The 14257-nt window shown below is 38.4% G+C and overlaps 1 protein-coding gene and 1 long non-coding RNA gene across 6 annotated transcripts in view; one reads left to right on the top strand and one right to left on the bottom strand.

The window, feature by feature from the left end:
- Nucleotides 1–14257, top strand: part of LOC147230999 (uncharacterized) — a 40558-nt gene that overhangs the window by 1083 nt on the left and 25218 nt on the right. The window contains exons 2-4 of one of the 2 annotated variants that reach the window (XR_015106582.1): nt 3444–3589; nt 5147–5280; nt 6124–6348. This is a non-coding gene — a long non-coding RNA (uncharacterized LOC147230999). Of the gene's footprint in view, nt 1–3443; nt 3590–5146; nt 5281–6123; nt 6349–14257 lie in introns of those variants that run through there. The other variant, XR_015106583.1, reaches the window with a different exon arrangement.
- Nucleotides 506–13435, bottom strand: oacyl (O-acyltransferase like). 4 transcript variants are annotated; one of them, XR_015106581.1, is made up of 17 exons: nt 13312–13435; nt 13145–13223; nt 12930–13065; nt 12311–12507; nt 10756–10968; nt 10580–10682; nt 8954–9055; nt 8706–8871; nt 8543–8622; nt 8336–8446; nt 6367–6490; nt 6104–6290; nt 5368–5510; nt 5177–5286; nt 3589–3747; nt 1815–2055; nt 506–1574 (listed from the first exon to the last, which is right to left on the bottom strand). XR_015106581.1 is itself a non-coding variant. In XM_086152046.1 (15 exons), exons 1-14 carry the CDS (start codon nt 13423–13425, stop codon nt 5182–5184), a joined length of 1860 nt encoding a protein of 619 aa, XP_086008172.1. In that variant the 5' UTR covers nt 13426–13435; the 3' UTR covers nt 3490–3747; nt 5177–5181. The 4 variants fall into 4 exon arrangements, 2 of the variants coding, with proteins under 2 accessions (XP_086008172.1, XP_086008171.1); XR_015106580.1 differs by having other exon boundaries at nt 506–2055; XM_086152046.1 differs by lacking the exons at nt 506–1574; nt 1815–2055 and having other exon boundaries at nt 3490–3747.

Below are 14257 nucleotides of genomic sequence, written 5' to 3'. Positions count from 1 at the left end.
ACGTTCATATAAATTAAATTCTGATTTACAGTTGGATGACCCAAACTGACACCAGAGGTTTTTATCACTTGAAGTAATTATGATTGATAATCTCTATGATATCCATTTTTAATCTGTGCCCAGAACTCACTTCCTTATCAGTGAGGCCTCACCAGTAAATTTATTTTAGTATGAAAAATAAAAAATCGTCAGTTTTTTTTTCACGGTACAATAAGTTGTTTTGATCGCAGACATGGTAAATATCATGGTGCACGTAGTTGCATTTTATCTATGTATTCATCTATTGATTATTTGATGTCTCAAAATCTTTACACTGAAAATATTAATATTTTACTTAAATTATTTAGTGAATTTACTTTTTCCCTCCTCTTTGTCCTCAAGAGGAAACTGTGTCGGCCTTCTTCTCCTTAAAAGTTTTGAAAAATATATTCAAGATAAGATAAGATAAGAACAACTTTATTTATCCCGAAGGAAATTGTTGTGCCAGAGTTTCAAGCAAAAACATAACAATAATAGTAGGAAGGAGGGAGAATAAGAAATACAATAAATATTAAAATAAAATATTACATATTTTAAAATATTTAAATAAAATATTAAAATATTAAATTAAACAAGTATACATGGAAACCAAGCTCTGTAGCATGGCAACATAAATCCACTCTCACGAAATGTTGTTTCATAAAATCCAATGGTTTCGTAACCGCAGGTGATTTATGGCTGTTCCATCATTGTTCCTGCTATGGATACTATTACAGCTTTAAAATCAGCAGGTTGTAAATAAAAATTTCACAATGGAGCCAAAAATAAACACCATTATGGCTTGAATAGGAAGAACAAAACAAAACAAAACAAAACAAAACAAAACAAAACAAAACAAAACAAAACAAAACAAAACAAAACAAAACAAAACAAAACAAAACAAAACAAAACAAAACAACCAATAACAATCGTAACAAACAAAGAACCTCAAAATAATTTTAATTGTTTTATCCACCATTTAGTGGGATCTCATCACCTCTGTAGCTATAGTTATCTCAAATGTTTTTTTGCTTTTTTTTTAAAAAAAAACAACATAAACTCTAGCTGGCTTTACAAGCCGACTAAACTGAATAAAATGCAGTCACATTCTGTCACGTAATGATGCGATTTGCCTTTAGGGGTTTTGTCCCGTTATGTAACACACACACCTGTTCTTGTGGCGCCTTGTAAATGGACTTGGGAGCAGAAGGAGTCGTGTTTGTGTGTGTGTGTGTGTGTGTGTGTGTGTGTGTGTGTGTGAGTGTGTGAGTGTGTGGGTGGGTGGGAGAGTGTCGGACTAATTATCTAATACTTTGCATTGTAGTGAAATCCAATCTTTATTAGTAATGGTAATTCTTCACATTATTACTGTTGACTTAATCAATGTATTTGACAGCATTTAATATTGTAGTTTACCATATAAATGTGAATACTATTGCATTCAATTATTGTATATGGTTTATCAATCCCATTTAATACACAAAAACTTCTTCAAAAAGTCTTCACTTTGCAGGACAACTTGCAAAGTCTTCACCGACGTAGTTTTCAATATTTATCTGAAACCGTACAGAAGAAAAGCACTTGAAAAAGAGCAATTTCCTATTTTCCGGTGCTTTTTCAATCAAAATCCGAGGAACAATTGGAGGACTAGATTTCCTGAATTTTCAATCGACTGTAAACCAACTTAAAAAGCCGTCAGACATGTTACGCCCTCTTAAGTATGTTGTTGTGGGAATTTTGGATTGGACGCGGCCTCGCGGAATCGTGTAGTCATGGAGGGACAAGTGTCGTCTTACTGCGGCGCGGTGTATTTTTACACCGTGTTGATGCGGTCTGCCTCGAGCCTGTCGCCTGACCTCCTTCCCAGGACTTGCCGGAGAACGGCGGCGGCGTGCGTGAAGGAGCCGTGCGTCACCGCCTTGTTTTGTATGCGCGGGCCTGCGGTGGAAGTCGGCTCAGGGGACGCTTTTCCAGGACGCTCTGCCAAAATGTCGTCAAAGAAATACCAAACCATTTTTGGCATCACGTTTAAGGCCCCTGGGCAAAAGTGGCGGGGGATTAAAATGCATTCAAGAAAGAAAACAGGAAATGATGTCATACTTTTTAACGGGGTGCTTCATAGCCTATATTTAAAAACGGCGGCATATGCAATTTCCCTAGATCCTTCAATTAGATTTATATTATATTCTTTAATTCAATCTCTTCTTTCATCTGCTTCACTAGTTTTCACTGGTGAAAAAGGAAAAGCAGAAAAATTAATCAAAATCTTGTAAAATTGCTGAGAAATGACTCGACCGCTAAAAATACAAAACTATTAAAATGCATATTTTAATATTATTTAGATATAAAAAAAATGACATTTTGAGTAATTTAGTTGATTCAGTTTTGTTTTTATTTCCCTTTTCAATCACGAAATTTTCCCCAAAATGTAATATTATCATATTTATCTAATTACCTCATATTTGCACCGCCTCACTTTCCACATTACTCATGCAGATCATCACTTTATTACTTAAACAGACATCTCACTCTGCACTTAGTATTGTTTATGATGTTCCTGTCCAGTCATTGTTTATCTTCATGTCAGTGGGAGGTGCGACCGTCAAGCAGAGCAAAACAAAAAACAGGATTCTTTATCTGAGAGTGGAAATAGTGACAAGAACTGACTTAGCAATAGATTTTAAACTACCTAAAACAGGGGTTGGCAACATTTCCTATTTGGACCTGTTTTCTGCACAGTAAAGAAAACACCGGGAGCCACACAACCCTTTAGAAACTTAAAATGTATTAACACAGCATATAATGTTTTTGTTTTTTTTTAAAGCCTTTATGCGATGTATAAACAAAATATGTGTTGCATTCTTTAAATCAATGAACAACAGCAGGGAAAACAAAATTACATATCTGCATGCAAAAAAATATTTTGAAAGAAAGACTTTGGGTTGAAGGTTACTTTTAAGCAAAATACTCAAGGTCTATTTGAGTCCTTGTATTTATGAGAAAAAAGAAACCAAAAAAAAAACTAAACTCAAATTATCCACCTGCAGAAAACAAAATATGACGTCCCCGCTGTGTGCTGGCATATTTTTACTGGCATGTACAGTCGCTTAATGAGAGCGACAAAAATATTTTAGCATGTTTTATTTAAATGCTGCAAGATCACCGTAATATTCAACATTTTTAACATTGTGTTGAGGTACCTTTATGCAAAATACTCAATGTTTATTTGAGTCCTTCTTGTATTTATGAGATAAAAACAAAAAACAAACTTAAATTATCCACCAAAAATGCTGTCCTCTCAGTTTTAACACACTTTATTTTGATGTCACAAGATCACCATAATCTCCAAATTTAAAATAACATTTTAAAAATGAATGAAATAAATTAAAATACATTTTAATGAAATATTTGCTCATTATTTCCAGCCACAGGGACCCTTATCGGAGGGATCGGAGAGCCGCATGCAGCTCCGGAGCCGTGGGTCGTCGACCCCTGACCTAAAACATGTGAAGAGAAACCAATATCCCGCCACGTTGACATGAGGAGCGGAGGAATCGTCGCGTTACTCACGGTGAAACAATGTTAAACGCACATGCTGGTTTTTCCCGCGTAGCTCAGGTGCCTCTGTGGAAATGAAGCCGTGGGAAACCGAAAACCCCTTGTTGTGACATCACCAGCTGAGTCACTCACTGACGGCAGAGTTCCGGCCACGTGGCTGCGTTTGTCTTTCTGCTGGGATGATGGGAGAATAAGATACGCCGCCGGGGGGGGGGGGGGGGGGCGATAAATATAGCGACACTTATACGTACAGTCATTCAGAATAATCCATCACTGACGTGAGGGGCTTCGAAAGTTGGAAACAAAGGCGGGTCGCCGACTCCCCCAACAACAATGAGATTTCAGATAACGGTTTTTAGATTTTTAAATGAGCCCAAAAAATTGTCAGCCAGAATGAAAGGACAGGTGAAAGATAGCAGTGAGACCAGAGATGCTGTTTTAGGCTCGTGTCAAACTCGAGGCCTGCGGGCCAAATGTGGCCCGCCAGAACGTCTTAAAAGGTCCGATAGTCTTAGAATAAAGAAGTCAAACGCGTGCATCGACCATCAACTACATTTCCCACCATTCATGCCGATCACGTTAACCCGCGAAATGACGGCATCCCGCCATTAGATTGCATTGTATCCGACATCGATGCCATTTTCAAAAAGTGGAATTTCAAAATACAAATGATCTTTAAATGTCCTGGAAGAGAAAAGTCGATTCAGATGGAAGGCCGCTTCAACATGTTTGTGTTTGAAGGAGAAAAAAAAACTGTGTTTTGTGTTGTGAGGGAGTGTTGGTTGTCAAAGTGTACAATCTACAGCGGCATTTTGACACCAAACGTGGAGGGAAGTATTCCAAAAGCCTTCAGAAGAAAAAAAAAAAAAATGTCCAAGAATGGAAAGCCAATCCACGATGGATGTGTTCGCCGAAGCTGCATCCAAAAACACTGCGTCAGGGAAAGCTAGCTTTGTGACAGAGCAACTGGTAAACATCATTTTTTCTGGCATCTTTGCAAATGTAACATTTTGGATTTTAATGAGTAGAAAATTATTTAGAATTTATTCTACATTAAATTTGGTTACTGAAAAGGAAAAGAAGAAAAAAGAATGGAAATATCTCTATTTGAATCCTTTATTTAACTAGTTTCTTATGTGAATTTCTGCAATGTGCCAAAAATGATCTTATCTTATGTCACATTATGTCATCTTATCTTATCTTATCTTATCTTATCTTATCTTATCTTATCTTATCTTATCTTATCTTATGGTTACCATTGCATTTCGTAATGTTTTTTTTTTTCCACCTGATTTGTGTTTGATATTTCTTTCTCATGTTGAAGATTCAGTCCAAAGGTTTGATGTATAGATTTATCAGAATCAGAATACTTTATTGATCTCTAATAATAAAAAAATAAGAATAAAAATACATTAAAATGGTAAAGATCAAAATAAATTAAAAAAAGATAAAGTTTATACATATGACAACATGTAGTATGTATGTGTATAAATCGAGATTATTGCTTCACAGCATGAAACGGCAACAGAAAAATTTTTTAACAAACAAATTTTTCTTTATTTCTGTAAAGACAGACTCGCTTCAAACGGAGAGGACGAACCGTATCTATGCGGATCTCCATTTGAGGAGGAGGTACGGCTTCTCGACCAGCAGTTTCAAAACACAGCCCACCACCAGCGTGAGCGCCAGGTGACCGAGGAACAGGTACATCTGGACAACAGGACAGTGAAACAGTCATGGGACAAACTAGAATGATGAAACTAGAAGGCGACGGCTTGGTTGGGAACTCACGAAGTTAATGTCGGAGTAGTGGATGGGGGTTTCTTGTAGGCCGATGTAGAGGATGATAAAGACGGGATGCGTCAAGTAGCAGGCAAAGCTTATGTTGGCGAGCGGAACCCAGATTTTCAGACACAGGAGACGCTCGACGAGGCCTGGGTGAGGAAATCGTGAGAAAGTGTAAAGTTTCTAATCGGTTCATCCGGGGAGAGGTTGGATGAAACAACCCGAGCGATAGATTGTGTTCATCCTCTGCAGTCTTATTTGTAATTTGTAAACTAAGATAAGATAAGATAAGAACTACTTTATTTATCCCGAAGGAAATTGTTGTGCCGGAATTTCAAGCGAAACATAACAATAATAGATAATAGTAGGAAGGAGGGAGAATAAGAAATACGATAAAATATAAAGTGTCAAGGTTAACCCTCATAACATGTCAATTTGACCCATTTCACCCATTGACCCAATGGGTCAAATTGACCCTTAACATAATATGAGGGTTAAGGCTATCAAGTGTTTAAGGTCTTAACAAGTAAAAACATTTGAATATTCCCTTCGGCTGATGGAAGAGGAATTAAAAAGTCTGATAGCCTCAGGTAGGAAAGACCTCCTGCGGCGTTCAGTGGAGCTCCTTGGTGGTATCAATCTACGACTGAAAGAAATACTAGGGTTGTGTGATAGAGCGTCTAAATGGCTTCTGTAGTCCAACTACCGGTAGCCACTGGTAGGCCTCTGATTTTTGCTTTACCTCCATATCCGTCCTCACAGGCCAGTATGATCCATGTTATAGCCAGAGCCCAGAGGGATCTGTGCAGTCCCTGATAGAGGGCATGTGGAAAGGACGGACGGTCCGGGGTTTCCCTGAGGACGTACGCCAAACCCACCACAGCGGCCATGACGGAAAAGCAACACAACCAACCGAGTGCGGCCTGCCACTGCGGAGACACCGTGACAACCAGGTAAGAGCGCGTCCGGTGACACGAACCGAAAAACACCGACGATTCCTCTCACCTTGTGCTTTATGAGCGTGGCTTTCTTCGTCGTCAGGTAGATTCCTGTTAAGATTCCTATCAAAAATGGTCCGTACCTGGTGTGAGGTTTCACGTAGTAATACAAGACGTAATTCTCAGACGTCCTGAGACAGAAACGGATGAAACGGTCTTTGAATTCAAAATATCTGGAATGCTGGCTGTCATTGGCGTGGGGAAGGGCGGGGTTCATTCATTTTTTAAAGTGTCATTTTAAATTTGAATAAAACATGTTAAAACAGAGGGGACAGCAAGTTTTTTTTTTTTTTTTTTTTTTCATAAATAAAAGAAGGACTCAAATAGACATTGAGTGTTTTGCTTAAAAATAACCTTTAACCCAATGTTGAAAATTTTGAAATTTGAATATTATGGTGATCTTTTAATATCTAAATAAAACATGTTAAAACAGAGAGGACAGCATTTTTGGTTTGCTGCCGGCGGATAATTTAAGTTTGTTTATTCTTCTCGTAAATAAGAGAAGGAGTCAAATGGGCATTGAGTATTTTGCTTAGAAATAACCTTTAACCCAATGTTGAAAATTTTGATATTTGAATATTATGGTGATCTTGTACCATCTAAATAAAACATGTTAAAATAGAGAAGACAGCATTTTTGCTGCCGGTGGATAATTTAAGTTTTTTTTTCCTCATAAATAAAAGAAACAGTCAAATAGACATTGAGTATTTTGTTTAAAAATAACCGTCAACCCAGTGATGAAAATTTTGAAATTTGCATATTACGGTGATCTTGTAACATCTAAACAAAACATATTAAAATATTTTTGTTGCTTTTAATAAGTCACCGCATGCGCTTGTAAAAGTATGACAGGCATATTTTGTTTGTTGCCGATGGATAATTTAAGTTTGGCAAATTTTTCATAAATATAAGGACTCAAATAGACATTGAGTATTTTGCTTAAAAGTAATCTTCAACACAATGTTTTTTTTTCGGAGCGCAAAATGTTTTGTTGCGTACGGAAATGTAATTTTGTTTTCTCTGCAATTCATTGAAAAAAAAAATACAACACATATTTTGTTAAGCCAAATTATAGAGGAAGAAAAATAAAGTTTTATGCCGTGTTAATTTTTCCACCTGATTCGTGTTTGACTTTTCTTTCTAATGATGAAGATTCAGTCCAACATAGTTTTGCTTTTTGTTGAAAGCAGCTCCTTCTCACCGAATAAAGTGAAGAAGAATCAAAATAGAACTCTGTATAGAAATAAAGAATAAAACACCTAATAATAAAAAATAAGAATAAAATAAAATGAAAATGGTAAAGATCACCATCAACAATAAAGATGAAGAGAATTAGCTCCTTCTCACTGAATGAAGTGAAGAGGAATCAAAATAGAACTCTATATAGAAATAAAGAATAAAATAGCTAATAATAAAAAATAAGAATGAAAATAAAATAAAAATGGTAAAGATCACCATCAACAATAAAGATGAAGAGAAAGCAGCTCCTTCTCACCGAATAAAGTGAAGAAGAATCAAAATAGAACTCTGTATAGAAATAAAGAATAAAACACCTAATAATAAAAAATAAGAATAAAATAAAATAAAAATGGTAAAGATCACCATCAACAATAAAGATGAAGAGAAAGCAGCTCCTTCTCACCGAATAAAGTGAAGAGGAATCAAAATAGAACTCTATATAGAAATAAAGAATAAAATAGCTAATGATAAAAAATAAGAATAAAAATAAAATAAAAATGATAAAGATCACCATCAATAAATGAAGATAAAAAAAATGCAACGCATATTTTGTTGAGCCAAAGAATAAAGGAGAAAAAAAAACATTATATGCCATGTTCATTCATTTTAAATTTCAAAAGGGTCGTGTGGCTCGCGGTGTTTTATTTACTGTAAGGAAACGGAACCAAATGGCTCTTCGAGCGGTAAAAGTCGCCGACCCGTTAACCAAAGTTTTTATCTTTGCCAACCGGTCTTACATGGTGGCCGGCTGAAAGACCGGCAGCCGGAGGAGAGCCGTCATGACGGCACCGGTCAAAGTCGTCATCAGCAGAAGGCCTCCTGCCACCACTTTGAAAACAACCCCGTTCCTTTTGGAGAAAAGTGAAGTCGATTTAAAAAAAAAAAAAAAAAAAAATGTATCCCATTATAATAAATTGTATTTAGATTTTAAGACTAAGACATACAGCCTGTAAAAGTAGACCAACAGAGGAGTTGTAGCATAGCACTGGAAGTCCAAGGAGAGGTACCACGTCCAAGGAACACACTGGGCAGAATGAAGATGTTGAAATGTTTTTTTCCGACAACTAGAGTAGCTTAGCATATCCATGAAATACTGGATGAACTCACAATCTCATGGACCGGGAGGAGATTGCTAATGAGTAGCAAGTTAGCCCACCAGTATGCCTTGCAGTCCATCAGTGTATCTATGAATGGGAACCAGTAGGGTCCCCAGCCAATCACAGAGATGAGGCCCATGGTGAGACACATGATGAACAGGTGCAGCGGTTGAATCCTGCGGACGCATTTTTTGTTCGAAATGAAAATCGAAAAATGAACGAACGCAGCGGAAGCCGGCGGTCGGTTTCACGTCGCACCGTCTGATCCTTCTGAAGAGGTAGTCGGCCACAAGAGAGGGACTCAGCTGGTCTTCAGCTCTGTGGATGGAGGCCAGGAGAGACCTGGCGCTGAGGAGGCCTCTGAGAAACAGAAGATAGTTTGGAAATGTTTTAAAAGGTTGTTCCCAGAGGGTCCGGGTAGATGAATAACTGCGCGGCAGGGAGTTTTTGACTGGTGTATTGTATTATATGGAACGTGATGCCAGTATAATAAGGAATAACTTCAAAAAGAAAGGCTTCTGACGCTGCACTCAGAGAACAGGATGAATAACCAGATATTTTGGATAGGAGGGGCGGCTCTTTTCCAGAAAATTTCCTGGGATTTTTTTTTTTTTAGATGATTTCATAGTGACATTTTTTAACATTTTCTTTTCACCTTCATTCACCAGTAAATTTTGTAATGTTGTGATTTCATTCTTCTTCATTTTCTTCTTTTCATTTCTTCCAATTATTTCTCAAATCATATTAATCTTAATAAATGATCACACTTATCTACCGCAAAATTTACTGATTGAAATGAATAATGGACTGGAGATAAATGGTCAAATCTGAATCAATTTGTGCATTTTTTTTAATATATATTTATGTATGTTAATTGTATTAAAATGATCACAGAATTTATGTCACAGTTAGATAATACAGATAAGATTCATGATATATAAACATATTTACCGGAGTTAGCTTATAGACCAGACCTGGGCATTTTACGGCCCGTGGGCCACATTTTGCATTTCTATCCGACCCGCCAAATTATTTTCTTTGAATATTTTAACAAGTATTTTGAATCAATATTTAATTTAGAAACTTGTTTTTTTTCCTTTTTAATTTTTTTCTTTTAATTTTTTTTCCAAAATAATGTTGGTCGGTACATTTATATTATTATTAATGATTTTTAAATTGAAATAAAATGCCCAAAAATTGACATTTCTAAATTGTAATTTTCATTTTGTTCACCTAGTTGGCCTGTGCATAAAAATAAAATAAGAAATATAGCCCGCCAGACAAAATAATTGCAAATATTTTAACAAGAATTTTCAATCAATATTTAATATAGAAACTTTTTTTTTCCTTTTTAATTTTTTTTTCCTTTAATTTTTTTTCCAAAATAATGTCGGTCGGTACATTTATATTATTATTAATGATTTTTAAATTGAAATAAAATGCCAAAAAATTGACATTTCTAAATTGTAATTTTCATTTTGTTCACCTAGTTGGCCTGTGCATAAAAATAAAATAAGAAATATAGCCCGCCAGACAAAATAATTGCAAATATTTTAACAAGAATTTTCAATCAATATTTAATATAGAAACTTTTTTTTTCCTTTTTAATTTTTTTTTCCTTTAATTTTTTTTCCAAAATAATGTCGGTCGGTACATTTATATTATTATTTATGATTTTTAAATTGAAATATAATGCCAAAAAATTGACATTTCCAAATTGTAATTTTCATTTTGTTTACCTAGTTGGCCAGTGCATAAAAATAAAATAAGAAATAAAGCCCGTCAGCCTAATTAATGCCCACCCCTGTTACAGACGAGTAAATCGTCTGTGAAAATCCCTATTTAAGAAAATGAAAGTACGGTATAAATTGTTTTAAATCTCACCCCAGCAGGAGGAAGGTGTCTACGGCTAGAAACACGGGTCCGCTGATTGCCAGCACGTACAGGGGGCTGCTTTCAACGGTCTCCTTCCAATTTTTGTAGTTATCTATGGCAGAAATAATAGAAAATGACCGGACCGACCGTGCGAGTCGCAGTGCGTGGCTGAATTTCCATCCTACCCAAGTTGTTAACGACAGGGAACTGCGTTGAGTGGCCGCATACGATCCACAGCAGACTGAGCACGCGGATGCCGTTCAGGGAGGAGTAGCCTCCTTCTGGAGGTGGCGAGGAGGTGCTAAAGACGCCACGGATGGTGTTCTGTAGAGAGAACGCCTGAAGGTACTGGAACGCGCAGCTTTGCCAAAAACACCGCCATGTACGCTCGCCGCCATCTGTGAGAGGATTTCATCATCGAACATTTGGTTATCTTTATTTGCGCCGTCGCTTATCCTGTGTGGTGAGCATCACCACAGACTGATAATCACTAAACCTTATTTGTTGCATTTGGTGTTTATTGTAAAGGTTGACTATTTCTCATCCATGTTAGTGGTTCTTAACCTGGGCTCATTTCTGCCGCAGGGACTTTGGTGCGCTCAGTAGTCAACTTGTGACAGTCTTGATGGTTGCGAGTGTGATTTATTTCTCAATATTTTAATCCCGTCATTCTAATTATGTCGCGCAAAAAAAGAAAGCGGTCGGACGGATATGCGTGATGATGGGACGTCGGTGTCCAAACTGTGTGATTTGCAATATCAAGTTGAGCGATTCTAGTCTGGCGTCGGCAAAACTAAGGGAACGCTTCTTTAAGCTGCATGGAGACGGGGAATATAAGAACACGACGCTTGCCGAATTCAAGGTGAGGAGAGCCTTGAAAAGGCTCGTCTGCCTGTTCTCTGCTTTGTACCCATCAACAAACCGATCCTCGATCCAATAAAGAAGGATTCGGCGAATGCGCGTCTGAAACTGATGGGGTTCCGACAAGGTTAAGAACCGCAGATCCGGCTCACGGTGAATTCTTGTTTAGATCTTCTGTCGTGGACTTGAATTTCTTCACTTGAAGATGCTTCCGCCCTCCTGCCGAGAGGCTTCTTCAGCTCTCAAGTGAAGAAATTCAAGTCTTTGCCACGACAGAAGATTTCGACAAGAAGCCCTTTTTTACGTAATTATATGAGTTTAAGAGTGTGGAAAAGGGGTGAAGAGACGGGTTCGAGCAGGGGTCAGGGGTACTATGAGATAGAAGACTATCGTCCAGAAGGAGAGGAAAGGTGTACAAGACAGCGGTGAGACCAGCGACGCTGTATGGACTAGAAACAGTAACAATTACGAAAAGACAGGAGGCAGAACTGGAGGTCGCAAAGATGAAGATGTGGAGGTTCTCTTGGAGGATGGAGAGGATCAGGGATGAGTCTATCAGAGGACATGTTTTGGAGAGAAGGTCAGAGAAGCCAGACTGAGATGGTTGGGTCATGTACAGAGGAGGGATTGTGAATATATCGGTAGACGGATGCTGGAATTGAAGCTGCCGGGAAGGAGGTCTTGAGGAAAAGACCAAACAGAAGATTTATGGACGCAGTAAGAGAGGATATGAGGATGGAGAAGGTTGATTCGCTGTGACGACCCCTGAAGGGAAAAGCCGAAAGGAGAAGATATTATTTTAAGCTTAGTTGTTTGTCTGATAGCATCGGTTATTTCATACTATTTCATTTAGAATTACACAATTCACCGGGTACACACTATTATCTTCTGCAGAGGTGTCATTTATGTCGCCGCCACAGGAGCCGTTGGTCCTCAGGGTTCCGTACAGGCCGACGCCGGGGTTCGTACAGGAAGACTCCACCGTGGGAACCACCTCTCTTTTCTTTCGCCAACTATTTAAAGCTGTGAACAGCGTGGCGGCAAGAGGAAGCGCGACCATCACCGAACACACAAACCTGCGGGAGAAAAGCTCTGAGATATGAGTTACAACTGACCACTTTTAACCTTCATATTATGTTAATGGTCAATTTGACCCATTTCACCCATTGATCCAATGGGTCAAATTGACCCTTAACATAATATGAGGGTTAAAGACTATGGAGAGAGCGGTGCACTTCTCCCAGATAGTTCTGGAATATGGAGGCATCACCACAAGATAATGATAATAAGATTAATTTGGGGTTATTTCCATATACTGTGAATGTAGGTCGAAATGATGAGAAAGGTCTAAAATGAACAGACGTGTTATCTTTTTAGCGATAACGTTCTCCGCCTGGGAAAAAAAGTGCAGATACTTGGATTGCATTAACTTGGCAGTTGCTCGCGGTCATAAACTGATTTTTCTGGCGACCGGGTCGATTATTTTTCGCACTCTTACATGCACGTGACATCCGAGGCGTCGGGCGCCATCGCGTTGGGGACGCAGTGGGTCATGAGCACCTCCTGAGACGACTGGTTCACCAGGATGCGAGGCAGAGGGGCGATAAGGGAATTCCGTCCGAGCTGAAACTCCCCTATTGAAATTTGAGTTTTAGTGCGAGAAATCCCCGGATGGCGTGAAACCAAAACTTGCGGCGTTTTATTCGAACTGACCGCTCACGACCAGCCTCTCCACCTCCTCTTCCTCACAAGAGTTGGGAACACAAATACCCACAAAGTACTCGGCCGTTCCCTGCAGGAGGGAAATACTTTGCTCAACATTTTTCTTTGAATGTCACTCCAATATCAGGATTTTGGCCTCCGTATTTTGGCGGCTGTACCTGTCTGATGAACACCTGGCAGTACTGTCCGGAGAACGTGGGGCCGCGCACGGAGCGGCACTGCCTCAGCAAACCGGGCCGATTGGAATTACCTCCGGCAAAGTTGCTCCCCATCTTACCAAAAGCATCGTACACTGTAAATACACACAAAAAATACTAATAATGAGCTGCGGCGGTGCCAATTTGGTTGATACGAATAAATAAAATGTGCATTATCATCGGATGAAATGGCGTGACAAGTAACATACACCTCCAAAAGCCTTCTTTTTAAAATTCAACTTCCAAAATATTCTTGTAAGCCATATGACTTCAAACCTCGGGAGTTTCCAAGATAATAGGCAGAATTAAACTTAAACAGAATCAAACAGATTTAATTTAAAATGAACTAAACCCATTACAGCAACTCTAATGTAGAGTATCACATACCGGTAGTTAAATATTTACAATTTTAATTAAACCGACTGTTTGTTTTCATCCGTTCATTTAAGATTATTTGACTTCTTGGTTTGTTTTAAATTTAACCAGCTCGTCTGCAGTTTAACCACGGTGACTTTTGTCTGTTTTCCCACAAATGTTTGCACACGACACTACACATTCAAATACGTCGGTCAATGCGGCCGGTCTCGCGCGTCTACTGATCAATTAAACATAAAAACCTAGAATTTATCCGGATAATAATTTTTCGGATAGCGGTTCATCTAAGGGTGCAGAGGTTTGGCCCCGTAACTAAAACTGCAACAGACCCAAACTGAAATGAGACCTTGATTCCCAACAGGTTACCATAGAAACGTCTTCTTCTTCTTATTCTTTTCCTTTCGGCTTTTTCCTTCAGGGGTCGAATCGACCTTCGCCATCTATTCTCTCACACCAACCACCTTCACATCCTCTCTCACGACATTCCATAAATCTTCTCTGGACCAGCGGTCCCCAACGCCGGCATCATCGG

This window comes from Fistularia commersonii, chromosome 9 (assembly GCF_037954325.1).
Source record: "Fistularia commersonii isolate RoL2024-O1a breed Wild chromosome 9, RoL_Fcom_v1.0, whole genome shotgun sequence".
NCBI classification, from domain to species: domain Eukaryota; kingdom Metazoa; phylum Chordata; class Actinopteri; order Syngnathiformes; family Fistulariidae; genus Fistularia; species Fistularia commersonii.
Note: the sequence above shows the minus strand (reverse complement) of the source record. Positions and strands in the feature narration are given on the sequence as shown.